At 42.5% G+C, this 20544-nt stretch overlaps 1 protein-coding gene across 2 annotated transcripts in view; it reads right to left on the reverse strand.

Annotated features, from left to right (window-relative positions):
* Positions 1-20544, reverse strand: part of zswim5 (zinc finger, SWIM-type containing 5) — a 301620-nt gene that overhangs the window by 110218 nt on the left and 170858 nt on the right. For both annotated transcript variants that reach the window (XM_072510737.1, XM_072510736.1), the window contains exon 2: positions 14130-14486. In XM_072510737.1, the coding sequence (XP_072366838.1) occupies positions 14130-14486 (357 nt within the window). The remainder of the gene's footprint in view (positions 1-14129; positions 14487-20544) is intronic.

The following is a 20544-nucleotide window of genomic DNA, read 5'->3' on the forward strand; positions in this document are numbered from 1 at the left end:
GGGGGGGGGGGGGAGAGGGGGGGGGGGGAAAGCGATGTTTGGGCTGCACCATTGGGGGATTGGAGCACTTAGGAAAACAGCCTCTCTATGTTAGTGGGGGTTGAAACAAAATCACTTCTGGTGGTTACAATTACTGTTTGTTGACATGACTCCAAGGGCTATTATTATATCATTACTATTGGTTGGCTGCTTTCCACAACCTAAAATTATCCCAGCAGGGGGTTGAAAGTTTATAGGTTGATTGATCGCTCAATTAAGTTATTAAAGGATTAGCTGTGTTTTATGTGCAGTTATGAATAAAAGTCTATTTTGATAAGGTATTACGTATTTGAGGGGCAGGCCGAGGTGAAGCCGGACCCCATGGTGACGATCCTTGGGGTTTCAGAGGTGCCGGAGCTGCTGGAGGGGAAGAACTTTCTCCCCTGATTGCCCGACGATGGTTTATTTTGAATTTGAGGTCAGATACGCCACTGGGGGTTGCGGAGTGGCTGGGGAACCTGTAATTGTTTCTCCGGTTGGAAAAGATTACGTTTGCCATAAGGGGGTCAGAAGAGGGCTTCAAGGTATGGTCGGGGCGGTTCATGATGTTATTTGAGGAGCTGTTTGTCGCGAGGGGTTGGGGGTGGTGAGGGAAGGGATTAAAAGGGGGAAAGTGTGCAAATTGTTAGCTCTGTTTTGTTGGAATGTGGTTTTGTTGTTCTTGTTTATGTTTGAAATAAAATATCTTTTCACAGTATTTGAGGGGCTAAATGGGAGTGTATTTTATTCTAGTGAAAGCTGCAATAGATATTTAGATCTTTATTTTATCTCAATATGGTTGAGATGTTGGCTATGGAATGCCTTGCGCCCCCCCACAACTCCACTACTTTTCAAACTCAGATTGAAAAGACGAAGTTTGCATTGGTTTTAAAAAGGCTGGAAGATATGTCCAGCTTTGGCTAGGGGGGAGGATCTCCAGGGTAACTCTCACTGTGAAAGCCAGTTCAGGAATGAGAAGTTATACGTCAAGAAAAGGAAACGAAGCAAGTCTTTGGGAGCTGAGAACGGTTTTGGACTGGTTCTTGAGAGAATGAGTATCCACTTAAGAGACAGAATAAATCATAAGCATGGAGGGGGATTTTATGTTGTTTTAAAAGTTAAATGGGGGATCTTTTCTGTGATTCGGAGTATTTAAGTAGTGTTCTGCAAGTTGGATTACAAGTTGTCTACTGAATAGTGTTTGGACTATGTTATTTTTAGTTTCTTTATTACAGCAAAAGTTTTAAAACCTGAAATCTTGCCATGATCCTCCCAGTCAGCCACTGGGCATTCAAATATCTTTCTAAAAGTTATTGGTCTCCACAGGGATCATAACAAATCAATGATGCTGAGGTGGAGATGATTGACAGCTTCAAATTCCTCGGTGTGCACATCACCAATGATCTGTCCTGGTCCACCAAGGAAGCACCACCAAGGAAGCACAACAGCACCTTTACTTCCTCAGGAAACTAAGGCAATTTGGCAAGTCCACATAGCAATTTTTACAGATGCACCTTAGAAAACATCCTATCTGGCTGCATGACAGCTTGATATGCCAACTGCTCAGCCCAAGACCGTAAGAAACTACGGAGAGTCTTGAACACAGCTCAGTCCATCACGCGAACCCACCTCCCATTTATTGACTCTATCTACACCTCCCACTGCATTGAGAAAGCGGGCAGCATAATCAAAGACCCCAGCCCACACAGGCTATTCCCTCTTCTAACATCTTTCATCGGGCAGAAGATACAAAAGTCTGAGAACACGCACCAACAGGTTCAAAAACAGCTTCTTTCCCGCTGTTATCGGACTCCTGAATGATTGAACTGATCTCTCCAATCATATTCTCTGTGTAGCACCACACTCCGTATGCTTCACCTGATGTCTATGTATTTACATTGTGTGTGTGTATTTATCGAATGTCCTATGATTTTCATACATGGAACAATCACCCTAGACTGTACATAGAACAATACTTTTCGCTGTACACGTGACAATAAATCCAAATCTAAGTGCACATACATGTTATGTGCACACATGTATACAGACTTCATTCTGAGTGTCTATAGTCAGATTAACTATCACGCGAGTCATTCAATCGACCAACGGAAAAAACTTAATGAAATTGATACGCGTGTTAGAAGAGATAAAAATCTTATGATTCCTCTCTCCCATTTTCTATCTATGTCAAAGAAAAAAAAAAGCAAGTTTTTACATTGTGAGGAGTCACACAATGACAGTAAATAGGGCTCCTGATGACAAGATGGGCATTGTTGCTCAGCTTCCATTCACCTTTTTCATGCATACGGTAAGGAATCCAGGGACCTGAGTGCATATTTCACAATAAAAATCTGAACTGATGAGAAGGTATTGTCCAAAATGATTTCTGTAACCACCGGAGATGATGAATTTCAGCACATTTCCACTTCAGTAGAACTGACACAATGGAAACTACTCTGATTATGTTGCCCTCAGTGCATTAGAACAGGCAGCTAGTGAGCTCCCACTGTTCTGGTCAGTCAAAAGTAATTGTGGACTGTCCAACAGTAATGAACCATAAAATTCTCAAACTCTGGAATTTCATTTTTGTAGTTTCTCTTTTTTGCAGACAAATATTGTTTCTCACTTCTCAAAGCATCACGACCACCTTTTCTCTAAATTAGATAATTCAGTGTGGCTTTACATATCTGGAATCTTTGTACTGAAATTGCTAACCTCAACTTCAACAAGGAGGGCATGATAAATGGTTTAGCATTCCCGGACAAGAGGATTTGGGGGGGGGGGGGGGGGGAGGAGGAGGAGGAGGAGGAGAGAGAGAGACACTTCAACTGAATCACAGGCCAAACATGTTGACTACAACCCCAGTCAGGAATACTGGGTACACTTCAATCATGTTAGTGAGCGTCAGTCACAAAACTCGTTCATGCTCACTAATCCAGCATGCACAAGATTGGCAACTTGGCCAAGGCATCAAAAGAAACTGTTCCACAGAACTCGGCTCAAAGTAACCGTCTCCAGTGAGCAGGTTCAAAGCAGGAAAATTATAATAATATAGGGCAGCACGGTGGCGCCGAGGTCCCAGGTTCGATCCTGGCTCTGGGTCACCGTCCGCGTGGAGTTTGCACATTCTCCCCGTGTTTGCGTGGGTTTCACCCCCACAACCCAAAGATGTGTAGGGTAGGTGAATTGTCCACTCTAAACTGCCCCTTAATTGGAAAAAATGAATTGGGTACTTTAAATTTATTTTAAAAATTATAATAACATTTCTTCAAAGTTTTGTGACCATACAGCTCAAGAACATACCCTTTTCCCAATAACACCAACACTGTCTCCATGCAACCAACAAGAGCATCAGCAGGGGCTAACCACTACTGCAATCTCCAAATATGTTCAAAATGTCAAAACTTGTCACACTGCAATTACACCTGCCTGCCAGTGGTGGTGTAGTACTTCCTTTGTGCGTCACCCAGCCCTTAATGTCCAGAAAGGTTAAGTGGGGTTACTGGGTTCAAGGGATAGGGTGGGGCGTGGGCTTAAGTAGGGTGCTCTTTCCAAGGGCCGGTGCAGACTCGATGGGCTGATTGGCCTCCTTCTGCACTGTAAATTCTATGTTTCAGCCTATTTTGCAGAGAGACCGCAAATGCTTAAAAAAATAACTTTGATTCCCTCTCGTTTGATTTTTAGGCTTTAAAAAAATTGATCATCAATTAATAGTTGACATATGACAATTATGAAAATGTTCTGGCTATAGAAATAACAGAATATTTGGACACAAGCCTTGTATATCAGAACAGCAAATACCACACACAAGATGTTGAAACCCCACTGACCAGCAAACATTACAAACAAGGCACAAATTGTTGCGATTTTAATATTTTGCCTTAAAAATAAACACTATCTAAACTATATTCAATTTTACCTAATTTATATAGCATGGAGATAATTCCACAGTAAAACCCAGTCTTAACATAGTATCTAACAGAAACAATACCAAATATTATTACAATAAACAGAATGCAAAACACATAGAACAAGACAAGGGCAGCATGATGGCACAACACAGGAGTGCAAATGGGACAAATGCAACCTGGTGGTGTAAGGACAGTACATGGATAGCACAACACTAGAGCACAATTACTGCACACAGTAAACCCACTTCCAGTAAAATAACCAACATACCAATCCAATTCGAGGCAAGACCTGCGCTTCAGAACTAGCCACGCCTCAAGCCAAGCCGTTCCAGCACAGCAACAGCTCTGGCATCTATCTGACAAGGTGAAAAATTGATCAACTATGTCCTGCTCAGAAAAGGACGAACAATTACTGTCCAATCGACCTACTCTCAATCATCAGAATGCTATCATATGACATTTACTCATCCATGAGCTGTTCACCAATACTCAGCCTGGATTGTGACAAATCCACTTGGCTCCAGGCTTCATTAAAGATCCAATGATGAACAAAATAACCGAATTTCTAAAGGTGAGACAAGACTGACTGTCACTTGACAATGAGACAGCTTTGACGAAATGTGGCACTGAGGAGGCTAGTAAAATTGAAGTCAATGGGAATCAGGGGAAATACTCTCCAGTAATTGGGAGTCATATCTGACTCAGGGGAAGCTGGTTTATTGGAGGCCAATATTCTCTGCTCCAGCACATTACTGCATGAGTTCCTCAGAGCAGTACCCTGGAGGGCTAACTACTTTCAGTTGCTTGAGCACTAACTTTCCTCCATCATAAGGTCTGAAGTGGGGCTGGTTCACACCTCTTCAGATAACAAAGTACATTGTGCCCATATGTAGCACGCAGACTTGGTGAACAGAAGCAATTAACATTTGTGTCAGAATTGCCTAGCAATGATAATCTCTGATAAAGTGAGATGTTTAAGTTATCCCTTGACATTAAGTGGCATTAACATCACTGAATCCCCTCCAATGAACACCCTGAGGGTTAACACCCAACAGAAACTCAACCTAGATTTATATTGTACCCCTGATTTAATAAGACATCCTAACATGCTTTACACAAATCAGTGTAAAATAAAATATGACATTAAATCACATTTCAGTCAGATAACTAAAAGCTTGGTTAACATGGTCAGTTGTAAGGAGTGTGTTAAAGGAGGAAAGCCAGGTAGGTGTAAAGGGGAAATTCTAGAGATTAGGGTCGAGAGTGCGGAAGCAGATACCAGAGAACGCATAAAAAGAAACAGACACAAATCAGGGATTCTGCTGTGAGCAACTGCAAGCGAGATTCAAACAGTTAATTTAAAAAAATACGTTAGGTCTATTAGCAGATGGCCTATGGATCATATCACAGTCAGACATAAGCACTTTCAATGGAATATTAAACAAAGAAAATTTGAAGAAAACTAGTCAATATATGTCCCTCAGCCGACATCTCCAAAACAAATCACATCATGTACTGCACAGTTGAACTTTAAAGCAGTCATTTTTTTTCACCGTCTCTGCCTGGACTACTCTCTACTTCCAGACAGGTGCCCCTCTTCTTCGCATTCCTCTTTAATTAGAGCATCTCTGGTTGGGGTCTCTTTAATTAGGGGGTCTCTAGTGGTGGTCTCTTTAATTAGGTGCTATTTGGTGAGGGTCTCTTTAATTAGGGGGTGGTGGACAGGTCTTGCATTGTTGGGCGGGGGGGGGGGGGGGGCGTTGGCCATCTGATGGACTTTGGGGGCTACTCCCTTAAGGAGTTACCCCCTTGGCGAGGTCCACGCTTGTCAAGACTTGCACCAATTCTCGCCCACATGTTTCCCGGCCCAGAGGACTGGAGAATCACGCGGGCCTGGAGAATATGGTGCATGTCCTGTGAGTAGGATGCAAACGGGTCTTAATGACCCATTTGTATCCTACCACTGGCAGAGGGCGCCAATGTCAAACCTGATCCCAGCGGGGACCCAGAGCATCGTAACGGGATCACCGCCTGGCGTCCGACAATGGACCCTCCGCCACCCACTACCAGTAGCGGAGTTCCCGATGCGGCAGAGAATGCAGCTATTTGCTCAATTTGTTCAGCTCAAATATAAATCAAGTTACCTCGAAAATTTAGCAGTCATATAAATGCAGAGTATGTCCTGTTGATAGAACTATAGAACTACCTGTACCATCTGATATAATCTTCCAAATAAAGCTGTTCTACTTTAACGACTAAGTAAATAGGGCAACCCAGATTCCAATCTCAACAGCCGCAGTAAAACAAAACACATTTCAAGATTGTCATGTTAAAAAGCATAAAAGGGAACTGATTTAGAATGGCTGGATAGAAGGAATTGTACAAGATTTTTATTGGACTTTAACATTACTGACTGATAGAAATGGGCGAGTTGGCTGTTGAAAATGAGCAGACTTACTTGCTCACCTAGAGCATACAGTGCCGCAGGAGGCCATTCGGCCAACGAGTCTGCACCGACCCTCTTAAACCCTCACTTCCACCCTATCCCCGTAACCCAATAACCCCTCCTAACCTTTTTGGTCACTAAGCCAATTTATCATGGCCAATCCACCTAACCTGCACGTCTTTGGACTGTGGGAGGAAACAGGAGCACCCGGTGGAAACCCACGCAGCCACGGGGAGAACGTGCAGACTCCACAGAGACAGTGACCCAGCGGGGAATCGAACCTGGGACCCTGGCGCTGTGAAGCCACAGTGCTATCCACTTGTGCTACCGTGCTCCTCATGTCCCATATCAACCAGCAGGAATTTGCAGGATGAGGAGTCACCCTTATATCTTGCTGCATGCAAGTCAGGGTCCTGGGGAGAGGACCCCAGCGCAGTTATCAATAAGGCCAGAGTGGGGGAGCTGCAGGTTCTCCTCTAGACAGAAGCAGGCCTGAAGACAGAGCAGACTCTGGCAGACAAGTCCAAGCTTTTCTGTTATCGGCCAGGATTCTGGAGGCCTCCCTTTTCCTAATTGCAAGACCCTCTCATCAACCCACTCCCTGCCACTTATTCAGGATTAAAATCAACCCCAGAGATTAATTGTTTCGCGGCTGCATTCTCAGCTGCTATCACAGCCCTAGGAATTTCCTTGAGCGAATGAAAGCAGAGAATGAATAGTTTAATGTGCCCAGCAATTTCTTGTTTTCCTAAAAAAAATATATACTTTCAATTTTGCTCCCCAAGCTCAAAATCTGGGTTGTGGCCAAGTGCACATAGTGTGTGTGTTAAATGGTAAAATCTCAATGCTAAAATATGCCACTGGCACAGCTATGCAAAAATGATAATGTTGCTTACCTCCAGCATCCTCCATTATCTGTAAGATAGATGGGGGTTTGGGATGGAAACAAAATCCAATTTTTCTTATTCTATCTTAATATGGTACCACATTAATATTTGTAAACAAGCTGTGCCTTATACTCACTGGACAGGAAGACTTAGAATAAAAACATTTTGCATAAATTGTCTTATGCCAATAATACCACTGAATTTTAAGAAGCAGCTTTTCAGCAGCGCCTGGGTATTTGAATTTATATGAAAAGTAATTTTCATTTCTTTTTTTATATATTAGCATTTCTATTCTGTCCGAATGATGTGGGAGAAAAACAACTTTTGTATCAACAAACGTCACTGCGTGATCACGGTTAGCCCTTACAAATCCAGACATACAGACCCTGGCTTTTCCTAACATGAAGATTCATAATAAGAAACTCAACACCACCATGTACCTGCTCCAATCCAGACTTCAAGATTTTTCTTTCAGGTATTTAATGCAGTCCACTATATCATTTCCCTTCTGATATCTAAAATACAGTACACGAAAGGTGTCACACATCAGACCAAGGAGGTGGGTTCAGCACATGAGAACAAGAGTTGTCAACAGTGGAAAATTTGAGGTGCATGATTTTCAACTGTGAATCATATAACTGAGGTAATGACCTGGAATCTGGCTGATTTGTGGAGACTCCGGGATGTATGAAAAATGTCTGGGTGGATTGTGGATGGATCCCCAGCCCCCACTGCAGATGTGGCAAACCAGGACATTTCCCAGCTCTGCACATCCATCTTGGGAGCGAAAATCCAGGCTATCATCTGAAGCCAACAATGAGCAGGATTAAAAATACATTCGAACAGACATCAGAAATGTTACTGTACTATGCACTTCATGAAGCCTCCTCAGCTAAAACATGTATCAACATTTTTTTTCATTATTATTATTATTATTATTTTTTTTTTTACGGGATGCAGGCTTCGCCGACTAGGCCAGCATTTGTTGCCCAACCCTAAACGCCCGAGAAGATGGCGTGCCTTCTTGTACCGGTGCAGTCCATGTGGTGTAGGGAGGGAGTGCTATTAGGGAGGGAGTTCCAGGATTTTGAGCCAGCGAGTGAAGGAATGGCGATATATTTCCAAGTTAGGATGGTGAGTGACTTGGAGGGGAACTTCCAAGTGGTGGTTTCCCATGTATCTGCTGCCCTTGTTCTTCTAGGTGGTAGTAGTTGTGGGCTTGGAAGGTGCTGCCTCGGGAGCCTTGATGAGTTTCTGCAGTGCATCACTGCTGCTACTATGCGTCAGTGGTGAGGGGGAATGAATGTTTGTGGAAGGGGTGCCAATCAAGCGGGCTGCTTTGTTCTGGATGGTGTCGAGCTTCTTGTGCACTGTTGGAGCTGCACTCATCCAGGTAAGTCGGAAGTCCTCCATCACACTCCTGACTTGTGCTTTGTAGATGGTTGACAGGCTTTGGGTAGTTACATGCCGTAGGATTCCTAGCCTCTAACCTGCTCTTTTAGCTGCAGTATTTATATGGCTAGTCCAGTTCAGCTGGTGGCCAATGATAACCCCACAGGATGCTGATAGTGAGGGATTCATTGAGTGTAATACCATTGAAAGTCAAGGGACGATGGTTTGATTCTTGGAGATGGTCATTGCCTGGCATTTGTGGGGCACGAATGTTAATTGCCATTTGTCAGCCCAAGACTGGATATTGTTAATATATTAATGAAAGTCAGAAAATAATGTGGTAAGTGCTGACTGTAACCATATTTACAGTAAATGCACTATGTCATCACTACATCTCATTAGAAATTAGGGAAATAAAAATGTCATTTTTGAGGGAGTTGCAAATAAACCAGTATTCCTGTGCAATGTTTGTATATTGTACATGTGATATGTTAATTATATATTTTTTAATGCAGTACAGGCTAACTAACTTATTTTCCAAACATCAATTGCTCCTACGTCTCTCCAGTCTCTAATGGTGAACAGCAGCCTCTGCTTACTTTCCTGGCTGAGTGTTACCCCTGCGATTCTTAAAAAGTGTTCCCTGGTAGCTTTCAGGTTAGGGACAAGTAATATAGGTATATTACTTAAAGGATGTTTTCTGCAACATGCCAAATTGTGGGAGATACTTACAATGGTGGTGAGGGGAACAAGATGGGGAGTGGGAGAGAAGATTGAAACCACATGTTAGGTTATCACCAAATGCAGGTGACTTGGGAGACCTGATGGAAGGCTCACTGTTGAGACCTTTTTCCTGGTGCTTGCACAAGTGAGATACAAGAGCAACTTATTTTTGGCTACATATCTTCTATAAATTTTACACGTAACTGTAAATATTGAAAGATACTGCAATCTGGTGCAACTTGCACCAGTCCTTTTTTTCCCCCTCCTACCTTTAGGTTTCTAAGCCATGTAGCATGGGTTCAGTACCAGATGTCCTTGGTAAAGTTAAGTGATGCAGATGCAAACATTTTCCATGTTAGGCTGCAGGTTCATGCCTGCAATTTCACATTGAGCAAAATTCAATGCTGTGACAGGTGAGCACATTTCTGATGATAAAATTTTACTAGCTAAATATCATCTGAGCACTAATATATTGAGACCAAACAATTCACACAACTGGTTCGTGACCATGTAATTATGCCAGTATTTCTACTTCCTTAAGATCTTCAATTTCCTCATAATCATGGCTCGTCACGAACACAAAATCAATCAGCTCTAATAATCCTATTGTTTACTAGTAAAAGGAGCATCCTAAAAGTAGGGTACTGAGGAAGATCAAGCAATAAGGTAATGGAGCTATGACCATAGTAAGTATAACTGAATGGCTAGAATAATGTAAAGAGTAGGACATGAGCAAGACAGGATTGCATGGTGATAGCAGTGAAGGTCATCAAATGAGAGAGAGAGAGTTAGCAAGATTATTTACAAGAAAGATGAAAGAGACTGCATAAATTAGGGACAACAGATGACTAGATGATATGGTCGAAAGGAAGACAGCACAGTACACTTGATGTGATAGTGAGGATCATTGCACCGTGATAGTGAATCAGATTGTAATACTGACCAGATTATGATGAAAACTATTCAATGGTTTCAACATTTCTTACAATTAGAAAGTCAGTAAACTAATTGCAACAATGAGCCTCACTGGATCCGAGCTCAACCAAACTGGTTTAGCACAGGGTTAAATCGCTGGCTTTGAAAGCAGACCAAGGCAGGTCAGCAGCACGTTTCAATTCCCGTACCAGCCTCCCCGAACAGGCACCGGAATGTGGCGACTAGGGGCTTTTCACAGGAACTTCATTTGAAGCCTACTTGTGACAATAAGCGATTTTCATTAATAAACACCTTTAGCATAATAAAACATCCCAAGGCTCTTCACAAGAGCATTATAGGACAAAGTATGATATGGAGCCACATAAGGAGATATTAGGGGGAGGCAGTGGCATAGTGGTATTGTCACTGGACTATTAATTTAGAGACCTGGGGTAATGCTCCAGGGATTAGGTAGGCAGGTCAGGTGCCTTTCATGAGTCAGTGCAGACCTGAAGGGCCAAAGGACCTCTCCTGCACTTTTTCATTCTGTGATTCTGTGACTGAGAATCGAATCCCACCATGACAGGCGGTGAAATCTGAATTCTAATGATTGTTGTAAAAACCCATCTGGTCCACTAATGCCCTTTAGGGAAGAACATCTGCCACCCTTACCTGATCTGGCCCACATGTGAATCCAGATGCACAGCAATGTGGTTGACTCAAATGCCCTCTGCAATGGCCTCTGCAATAAGGGATGGGCAATAATAAATGCGGGCCCAGCCAATGACACCCACATCCCTTGAACGCATAAAAAAAGATTAGGTCACATGACCAAAAGCATGGTCAAAGAGGTCAGTTTTAGGGAGTGTCTTAAAGGAGGAAAGCGAGATGGAGACAGAGATGTATGGAGGGTATTCCAGAGCTTGGGGGCCCAGGCAACCGAAGGCACGGCCAGCAACGGTGGAATGATTAAAATTGAGGATGCGCAAGACAGCGGAATTAGAGGAGTGCAGATATCAGACGGTTGTTGGACTGAAGAGTAAAGAGATAGGGAACGGGTGAGGTCATAGAGAAATTTGCAAACAAGGGTGAGAATTTTAAAATCAAGATGTTGCTTGATCAGGCGCCAATTTAAGTCAGCAAGCACAGGGGTGATTGATGAATAGGACTTAGCGCGGGTTACGACAAGGGCAGCAGAGCTTTGGATGATCTCAAGATTGCAGAGGGTAGCATGTGGGAGATAAGCCAGAAGTGCATTGAAATAGGCAAGTCCAGAGGTAATGAAGGCATGAATGAGGATTTTAGCAGATGAATCAAGACAGGCAATGTTAATTAACTCTGGATTATAATTTTCTCCATCTGCTTAAAAAAAAAAAAGAGTTATAGCAGTTTTAACGCAGTTTCCTTGTGGAATTAGGTCTGTTGCAGTTTTTCTGAAATTAAATAGTCGCATTCAAAAAGACTGCAAGGGAAGCTGATATCAGGAGGAAAAATGTCACCTGGTGCAGAAAAAATAAATCTCTGAAGGCATATTTATCAGGATAATGGAAAAAAAACTCACTCATACCTCAAACAGTTGCATTCAATCCCAACGCTAGGTGCAACATTTCACTTCCCTACTTTAACGTCCTCACCTTCACAAATATAAAATCATGCAGCAAAAATAAAGCACTTATTAGACAACCGATTTTCATCATAACAGACTTTAGCACCTTTCTCTGGTTCCCCTCGCCTACACAATTCCGGGACTGGTATGCAAGATGTCAAAAATCATCAGCAACTCCCACGGATATGCTAATAATTTTTGACACCTATAATGACAAATATATTAACCTACACAGCACAATCTAACATGATCACCTCTTTATTTGCAACACAGTGTCAATCCCCTATTCTTCTGAATTCCATTCATCCTCAGTACATTTGCATCAAGAACATTAAAAGGAACAGAAGCAGACAGTTGTACTGCAGAAATCAGCTGGTGCCTTCATGGAACAGAAGCTCACTAGAGTGCAGAGTATCAGTGCAGAAGCTGTTTAAATCAGTTAAGAAATAAACTCAAAATAAGTGTGCAGAGCTCATAAAATGCTGTAGGAACAAAGTAGAAATTTAAAGACTACTGTAGGCAAAGTAAAAGAAATGCAACTTGCAATGCCATTGCACTGAACCAAGCAAACATGTCACTTATTTAATCGGCTGCCCGATTAGTTTATTTTGCACAGCAGAATTTGAGAATTTTTTTTCTTGGCGAGTCAAAGCTGCTGCCACCAAATCAAAAGCTTTACCGTTGGGAGATGAAGTGCGTACCTTTTTGAATAAGGCAGATTAATAAGGCAGCAATCTAATAAACAGGTTCAGACAGTGCAGGAATCCTCAGTCAACTTATACTTGTGTGGAATAACTTGCCGAGTGGGTTACATTCAAGCCTGTCTCCATCTTTCACCTCTCCAAAACTGGTTTTCCATTTCACAGCGCCAACTTTTTGAGTCCATGTGATTGGTTTGAAGTGTTCAAAAAACTTCGATATCTGTCTAACCTTCCAAGTTAAATCGGCTGATAGGACGGGTGCACATGACTGTCAATTTGCAGACTGCCCTTTTAGAATTTGGTTCAAGTCGAGCCTAGTTTCATCTCCACGGTGACTGAAAGGTCGGAGTAAAATAACTGAAGCATTCCCAACCACAAATTCACAACACAAAACAGCTCATGCTTTTCAGAGAAGTCTCCAATAAACATACATGGCTGGCCAAGTTAACGCCTTCATATTTTGATTCCTTCCAAAACAGTATTTCTCCTCAGACCGGCAGCCGCCTGACAACCCAAGTACAAGAATGCAAGGATTATGGTTGCTTTGACATTAACCTTTCCCCCATATTTAATGAGGCTGTAAACACCAAACACACAAAAAGTGCATTTCTTAACACATCACCATATTGATACAGGGAAACTTCCATTCAAGTTTTAAACATAGCATTGGAGCATTAGTTAGGGCCCAAGTTTTGATTTTTAAATCCTTTTGGAACTTTTGTAACTACCTCAGAAGGATTTGAATGAAGCTTAGAATGGACTCTTATCACAGAATGTAATTAGGCTGCCACTTTCTGGTCCATCTGAAACTGTTTTTGTTAAACACTGACACAAAGTGTTGCAATCTTCTGTCAATCAGTATCTGAGTTGCAGTCACAGTAGAACCTCTCCTGCTGGTTTCATTCTGCTATCGACAGTCTTGGTATAAATGCAGACTAAGGTGACTCGGGTCCAATATGGTTTGTTCAGAGTCAAATATCAACCTGCACACATGCCATTGATCCCACATAAACAGAAGAACCCGGCCTACGGTCGCAGAGGGTGACAAGTGTGCGTGGAACTGCACATTAGCAAGGAATCAATGTCTTGAGGAGGGGTGAAAATTGACAAAAAACAGGAATGTATCAAAGAGTGTTTCTTTCATTCATTGGTCAGATAGATCTTCACAATTCAAAACATTTTTGAAGGTTTTAAAATGGGAGGAACAAAATAAAATTATTTTTAGGATTGCTACACTTTCTGAAATTGATTTGACTGTCCAACTAATTATGAATTTAATGGAGATGTGCTTTCCTCAAAAATACTTTCTCTTCCATTAGAAATTCAGGTTAGGTCTTTTGATATTTTATTATACATCACACATATTTTGTTTGCATCAATAATTGTACTTACAAGGGATCATATGAAGTATCCAGAATAGTGTTCTGGTCCGGGATTATGCCCTGCCCATGGTACTAAACGGACACACACACATCACAACACAATGACATCCATTAATGGGGATGGGGAAGGGACCCTTACAATAGTTACCATGTACTTGGTTGATCTCCGAATTGGACGATAGGATTTCATCAGCCAATTTCTGTGCTGTGGGAAGTACTTCAGTGTGGTGGGCTGTGATTAAATACTGAATAAATTTTTGAAGCTGGTCTCTGTTCATTTGGAAAAGTGTCTCAGAGATGGGAAGACGCAGTTTGACTTGGTCAGCCTTTCTTATTCTGTACAGGGAAAGTGCCACCACATGGGCGCAGTAAAAAATGTCCTTGTTGCCACAGCCGCATGTTACAGAAGTGATCTTGCAGCGGTCAAAACTGATGGCGACTCTGTAGATCATTTCAGGTTCCGACTGGGTGCCTGGTTCGGTCACAGTTCCACTCAGATGAAACCCTGCCGGGGAAAGGGAAAAAAAAACACAAGATGTTGATTAACACCAGGGGTAATATTCAAATTAGTCTCTCTTCAACTAACCGACCTATGACAATACTGTGCAATGCCTTGGCTTATCCACCATCACTCAACTCTACCAAGGGAGTTGGTCCTCATTTTGGTTTGTTATTCACTCGGGAATCATCTTTTACAAATTAGTTTTACTGAATACGTGGAAGGCAGACATTGACTCCGCGGAGTTCTCTGGTCATTGGGATTCACTTTTCTTACTGGCTGCTGACCCCTGCCAGCGGGTTTCCCTGCGGCATGGGGTGGTTTCAATGGGAAATCCCATTGACAAGCGGCAGGAGAATCCAGCCCATTATTGGGTATCTATTTAGCTTAATGTCCAGCTCTTTACTTTAGCTGCCCTAACTGATGAATTGAACACCATGCCCCAGGGTTTAAGTGTGTTGTCTTCAAGGGATCAACCGCCAGGACATTTAATATCTCTCTTCCACCTTTCCCAGTCCTTATATTTTGGTATCTACTGGGCTCTGCAAGAGGAGCGCTGTTGTTCACAAAGTTTGCAATCACCATCTGGCTTTACCATGGCATTGAACTGAATTGCTGTTTCATCATTATTGTGTCCACAAAATCCATTCTGCGGAGGATTCCAAATGATCATTATGCTTATGTTCTCTTTAATTGGAATACAGCAGCATTTTTGGATGAACAACACTAAAACCACTTCCCACCACTTTCCCCTTATAACCTACAAGTCAAAATTTGTCCCTCTGGAAGTATAAGTCCGGAGGATAAATATCATACTTGCAATGCCCCAAGGCACCTCAGGACTATCGGATTTCTGAGTTCTCGGTGTGGAATATCATTGGCACCCAGTTTCACACATGTTTAAAAAAATCTTCTCATGGTATGTGGGCATCACTGGCAAGGTCAGCATTTGCTGTTCATCCCGAATTGACCTTGAACTGAGCTTGCTAGGCCATTTCAGAGGACACTTAAGAGTCAACCATATTGCTGTGGATCTGAAGTCACATGTAGGCCAGACCAGGAAAGAATGGCAGATTTCTTTCCCTAAAAGATATTAGTGAACCAAATGGGTTTCTACAACCATCGACAACAGCTTCATGGTCACCATCAGACATTTTTAATACCAGATTTTTAAAAACTGAATTCAAATTTCACCATCGGCTGTGAACTCGGATGCCCAGAGTAATACCGTGGGTCTCTGGATTACTAGTCGAGTGACAATACCATACACCATTACCTCCCCATATTGATATGGTATCAAAACCCAGTGGTTCGTTCGTGGGTGGGTGAGGGGTTAGATGGGAAGAGAATAGTTGGGTGGTCTGCAGGATAGATGGGCCAGGTTTATTTGGGGGGGGGGGGGGGGGGGGGGGTGGTTCGGTCAGGTGATTAAATTTGTCCAGTCAATGGTTAGTCAGGTTGGATGGTCCAAGAGACATTCAGGTAATTTGGGGGGGGGGGTAGTCGAAGGGGGTCAGGGGGTTAGCCGAGCGTGGGAGCAGTGTTTGATGGAGTCAGTTGTGGAGTTACCCTGACCAGGTTTTAATCTGTCAAAACGTTCCTGGGTAACTATACAAGTTCTGTAAGACTGCCCCAACTCTGACTCAAATGCAGAGTAAGAGACATTCACAAGAGGCCTCTGGGGAACAGGGGAACTGTCCATTCAAAGGTTAAGCTTCCCAGGCAATTCCCACTTAGGTCCATAACTTAATTTCCACAGGGTCCTAACATGTATCTTCAGGCATACCTCTTTTACTGGTCCGGAGGTTGAAAGATTTGGGACATTAATATAAAAACATTGAAAACAGAAGTATTAGGTCATTCAACACTTCCGAGCCTGCTCCACCATTCATTATGATCTTGGCTGATCCTCTATCATGATGCCGTACTCCCACGCTTGATGCCATACTCCATACCCCTTGATACCTTTATAGAGTCTTTCAAATCTAACTATTTCTTTCTTGAATATATTGTAAGGGTCCTTCCTGTTGATTCCCTTATTTCCCATTTCTTTTACTTTGTCATTATCATTTTTGATCCGTGGTTATTTAATGGACATTACCTTTAACGTGGGACCTCGGCGCCGTGAGGCAGCAGGGCTAATCCAGTGCCACCGTGCTACCCTCGGCTGAGGATTTCCAGTATTTTCTGTTTTAATTCAGATTTCTGGCATTCGTGGTATTTTGCTTCTGTGAAGCATCAAAATTAACATTGGCAAGCTGCTAGCACCTAGCACAGGCCTTCTGTCAATTTGAAATATGGGCTTTCTGCCTTGTCAACAGCATTTCTCAGGTGAGTACCAAGGGGGCTGAGAATACAATGGTGGAGAGAAGTTGAACAATAGCGCTGACAATGGCTTTCAGGAGCGCTGTAGAACACTTCTGATTCTCCTGGTTTCACAAGAGCAGTTTTGTCAATGCATGCAGTGCTGACCAATTTCAGCAACAGGGCCTGAAACAGTCTTTATACCTGTAATTTATATATGCAAAGTCCTAATACCTGTTTTCATTGGTCAGCCCATATGCATGAAAAACCCACATTCAAAGATGTGCAGGTTAGGTGGTTGGCAGGCTAAATTGCCCCTTAGTGTCCAAACGTGTAGGTGGGGTTACGGATAGGGTGGGGGAGTGGACCTAGGTCGGGTGCTCTTTCAGAGGATCGGCGCAAACTCGATGGGCCGAATGGCCTCCTTCTGCATTATAGTGATTCTATTCTATGATTCACTTTTTGATGTGCTTAGGATGAAAGACGTAGGTCCCCAAAATTGGGCCCTGTCATGCATGTTTATTTAACTACTGGTGCAACAAGGTTAAACCTCTCCACTGTCCTCTTGTTGTCCTCCCCTCTTGTTAGCCTGGAGCAATGCTTCTCATCATGGTTGATAAGTGACCCATTTGTGATCTATGCATGGTGCAAATGGATTCTGGAGTGGTACAAAACTGTGCTACATGGTCCCATAATTGACAAGATTAGACGTTGCTGAAGGAATACAAGAAGGCTATTACAAGAACTGTAAATCACACACTTTTGAAGGCTTCAGAAAGATTTTTATAAAGATTCTAATGCACTTTAACCACATGAGTAACCTTGGCAACAAGTGGTACTTCAGAACCCTCATAACTGTGACTTGGGTCAAATAGCAAGAAAACAATTTCAAACTCATACCCGGATTTATTTTTAGTATAAACATTAAACTAATGCTGTAAATCATGCCTCTGGGTCGAACAGCATGTTGTTTCCAGCAAGCTCCTGATTTCAGTCAAAGCGGATGTTTCTATTTTTTAAAAAAATTGTTCACGAGATGATTTATCACCCACTCTTTGTGCTCAGAGAAAGCGGCAGGGTTTGAAACAATTGAGCGTCTTGGTCGGCCTCCTCAGTGGTGGGGTTAAGCGTCAGCCACACTGGTGAGATACTGCACTCATACATTGGTCAGAATAGGTAAAGAAAACAGGGTTTCTTCCCTAAAGGGCATCAGTAAAAGTCTTTTTTTTTTTTAATACAACAGTTGGCAATCTTACACAAGTTTGATCAATGAAATGCAGATGCAGATTTCTTAGTCATGCTTTTACATCATTCATTTTATGCAACTGCCAGGGATGCCAGAAAACTATTGCTGGCCTTGGAATCTTTATGTAGTCAACTCAGTAACGGTTGGACTGGTCTTGGTATAAGATGTGTGCAAGCAGCCTGACTCTCACCACCAATAAGATGCTACATTCCTCCCCCCGCCCCATGGTAAACAGATGAGGAAAGCATTAATAGGAAGCACCCAGTGCAACAAATAATCCACATTTTAACCTAAAGTTTAGGCTAGGGAATGCTAGTGATCATCGGGGGCGAAGAGGATCGATACCACCACACAATGCATCTGTGCTCAGAACATACAAACACACAACAGCCCATGAAGAGTCCACATGGAATAATCTCCCTAATTCAATCTGAACATTGTCGGTAACCTCCCAGCACAACTCCCTCACACCTTACCACAGTAAAGTACCATGTTCTTGAAGCACATAATTTATATGAATATAAAAGCCAACTAACCTGATATTTTAACATCACCAAGGATGTATATTGAGACAATTTATCCCAGAGAAAACTCTCAAAACAATACACTTTTAAAATTGAAGCCTGGTTCCAGTAACTGCTCAAAAAATGGAACTTCGAGAACTATTATTATTGTCTAATCATTCAAGAGCTTAACAAATGCAACTACTTTTCATTTCTTACAATTGAAAATTTCTATCATTGCTCTTTTAGGTTAGCGGAAAGATCCAAATGTCTCTCCCCACTCTCCATGGAAAATGACAATGCAGCAATAGATAAAATTTCTAAGTTCATAAGATATAGGAGCAGAATTAGACAATTCGACCCATCGAGTCTGCTCCACAATTCGATCATGGCTGATCATGTTCCTGCTGACAGTCAGTTCAGATCATTAGTTGAGGTTGACAAGCAAATTATTAGTTCATGAAAGTCAATGGTATTTGGGAATTGGTGTGGGTAGTTAGAAAACGCAATACAGATTTTAAAAAGAAGATGACTATGGCTGGGATTTTCCGGCCCTTTCCGCTGGTGGGACTGGAAAAGAGGAGCCCCCTCACCCCACGAGGTGGGTTTCCCGGCGGTGCAGCCGGCGAACACCACAGATGTCCATCAACTTCGGCAGGACTGGAAGATCATGCCGGTGGCCAAGTGAGTCACCTCTGCCGCCAGGAAACCTGCCACAGTGGGGGTAGGAGGCAAAGAGGAGCGGAAAATCCCAGTCTACGAAGGAACTACACAAGAAGACAAAAACTGCCTGGCAAAACTCAACAAATTCTAACTTTGGATAAGTGTTTCATGCATTGTTCCCTATCACTGAGCATGTCCTACACCAGCAATAAAACAAATTTACATAGTTAAATCTTAGTGGGCAGCATGGGAGCACAGTGGTTAGTGGTCAGGGACCCGGGTTTGATTTCTGGCTTGGGTCACTGTGCGGAGTCTGCACATTGTCCCCTTGCCTGCGTGGGTTTCCTCCGGGTGCTCCGGTTTCCTCCCGAAAGACGTGCTGTTAGGTCAATTGGACATTCTGAATTCTTCCTCTGTGTAGCCAAACCGGCGCCGGAATGTGGCGACTAGGGGATTTTCACAGTAACTTCATTGCAGTGCTAATGTAAGCCTACTTGTGACACTATTAATAAGCTTGATTTGTAACTTTTGTGCCGCATCCATAGTGCATCAGCATCATGCTTATTCATATATCAGAAAGGTCAGGATAGTACATTAGAAATCTGGTACTATTTCTGGCATAATGGCAGCAAGTGGGTAAACTGCTACCTCGTGCTACAGTTTACACACTACATATCTATTGTTAAGTGTTGGTTCTCAAGGAGTGTTCCCCTGCCTATCTAAATGGCTTTTTGCAATGGATAAAAGTAAAAGAGTCCGTTTTGTAATCCTGGAGACAAGAAAATAAAGGTTAAAGCAAACCTATTTCAACTCAAAGGTAAAGCCACACCTCTGGCGCACAACACTCGTGTCCCAACCCAGGACCAACAGGAAATCCCAGTCTGAGTCTGGGACAGTATGTAAAAGGCTTGATAAAGAGTCCCAGTTGGACAGGCCTCCTCCCGTTACCATGGGAACTCTTACACCACAAGCCCCACAGGGGAATCAATGAGTGGTCCATCATGATCCACGTGAGGGTTATCATAGGACTATAACTTGTAAATACAATCTGAAGATAATCAGGTTTTAAAATACAGTGTCAACAGACAGGATATTACCAATAAAAGTATTAATTTATTCCTTGATCCCTTCTTTAATACTTTTTGCCCCTGCACACATCACATTGGAGTTTACTGTTTTGATATAAAAACGTAAAGATTACTAATTTCCACAAAATTCACAGTAATTGTCTGGTTTAAAGCATCCAGGAGTAGACATCTTTGTTCTGTTTGTGCGCCCATAGTTTGATCCTTTGCCCAATTAACAGGTTAATATATTCTGCATACACAAAAATTTAAAAGGAGTGGGA

The sequence above is a fragment of the Scyliorhinus torazame genome, chromosome 7, assembly GCF_047496885.1.
Source record: "Scyliorhinus torazame isolate Kashiwa2021f chromosome 7, sScyTor2.1, whole genome shotgun sequence".
NCBI classification, from domain to species: Eukaryota; Metazoa; Chordata; class Chondrichthyes; order Carcharhiniformes; family Scyliorhinidae; genus Scyliorhinus; species Scyliorhinus torazame.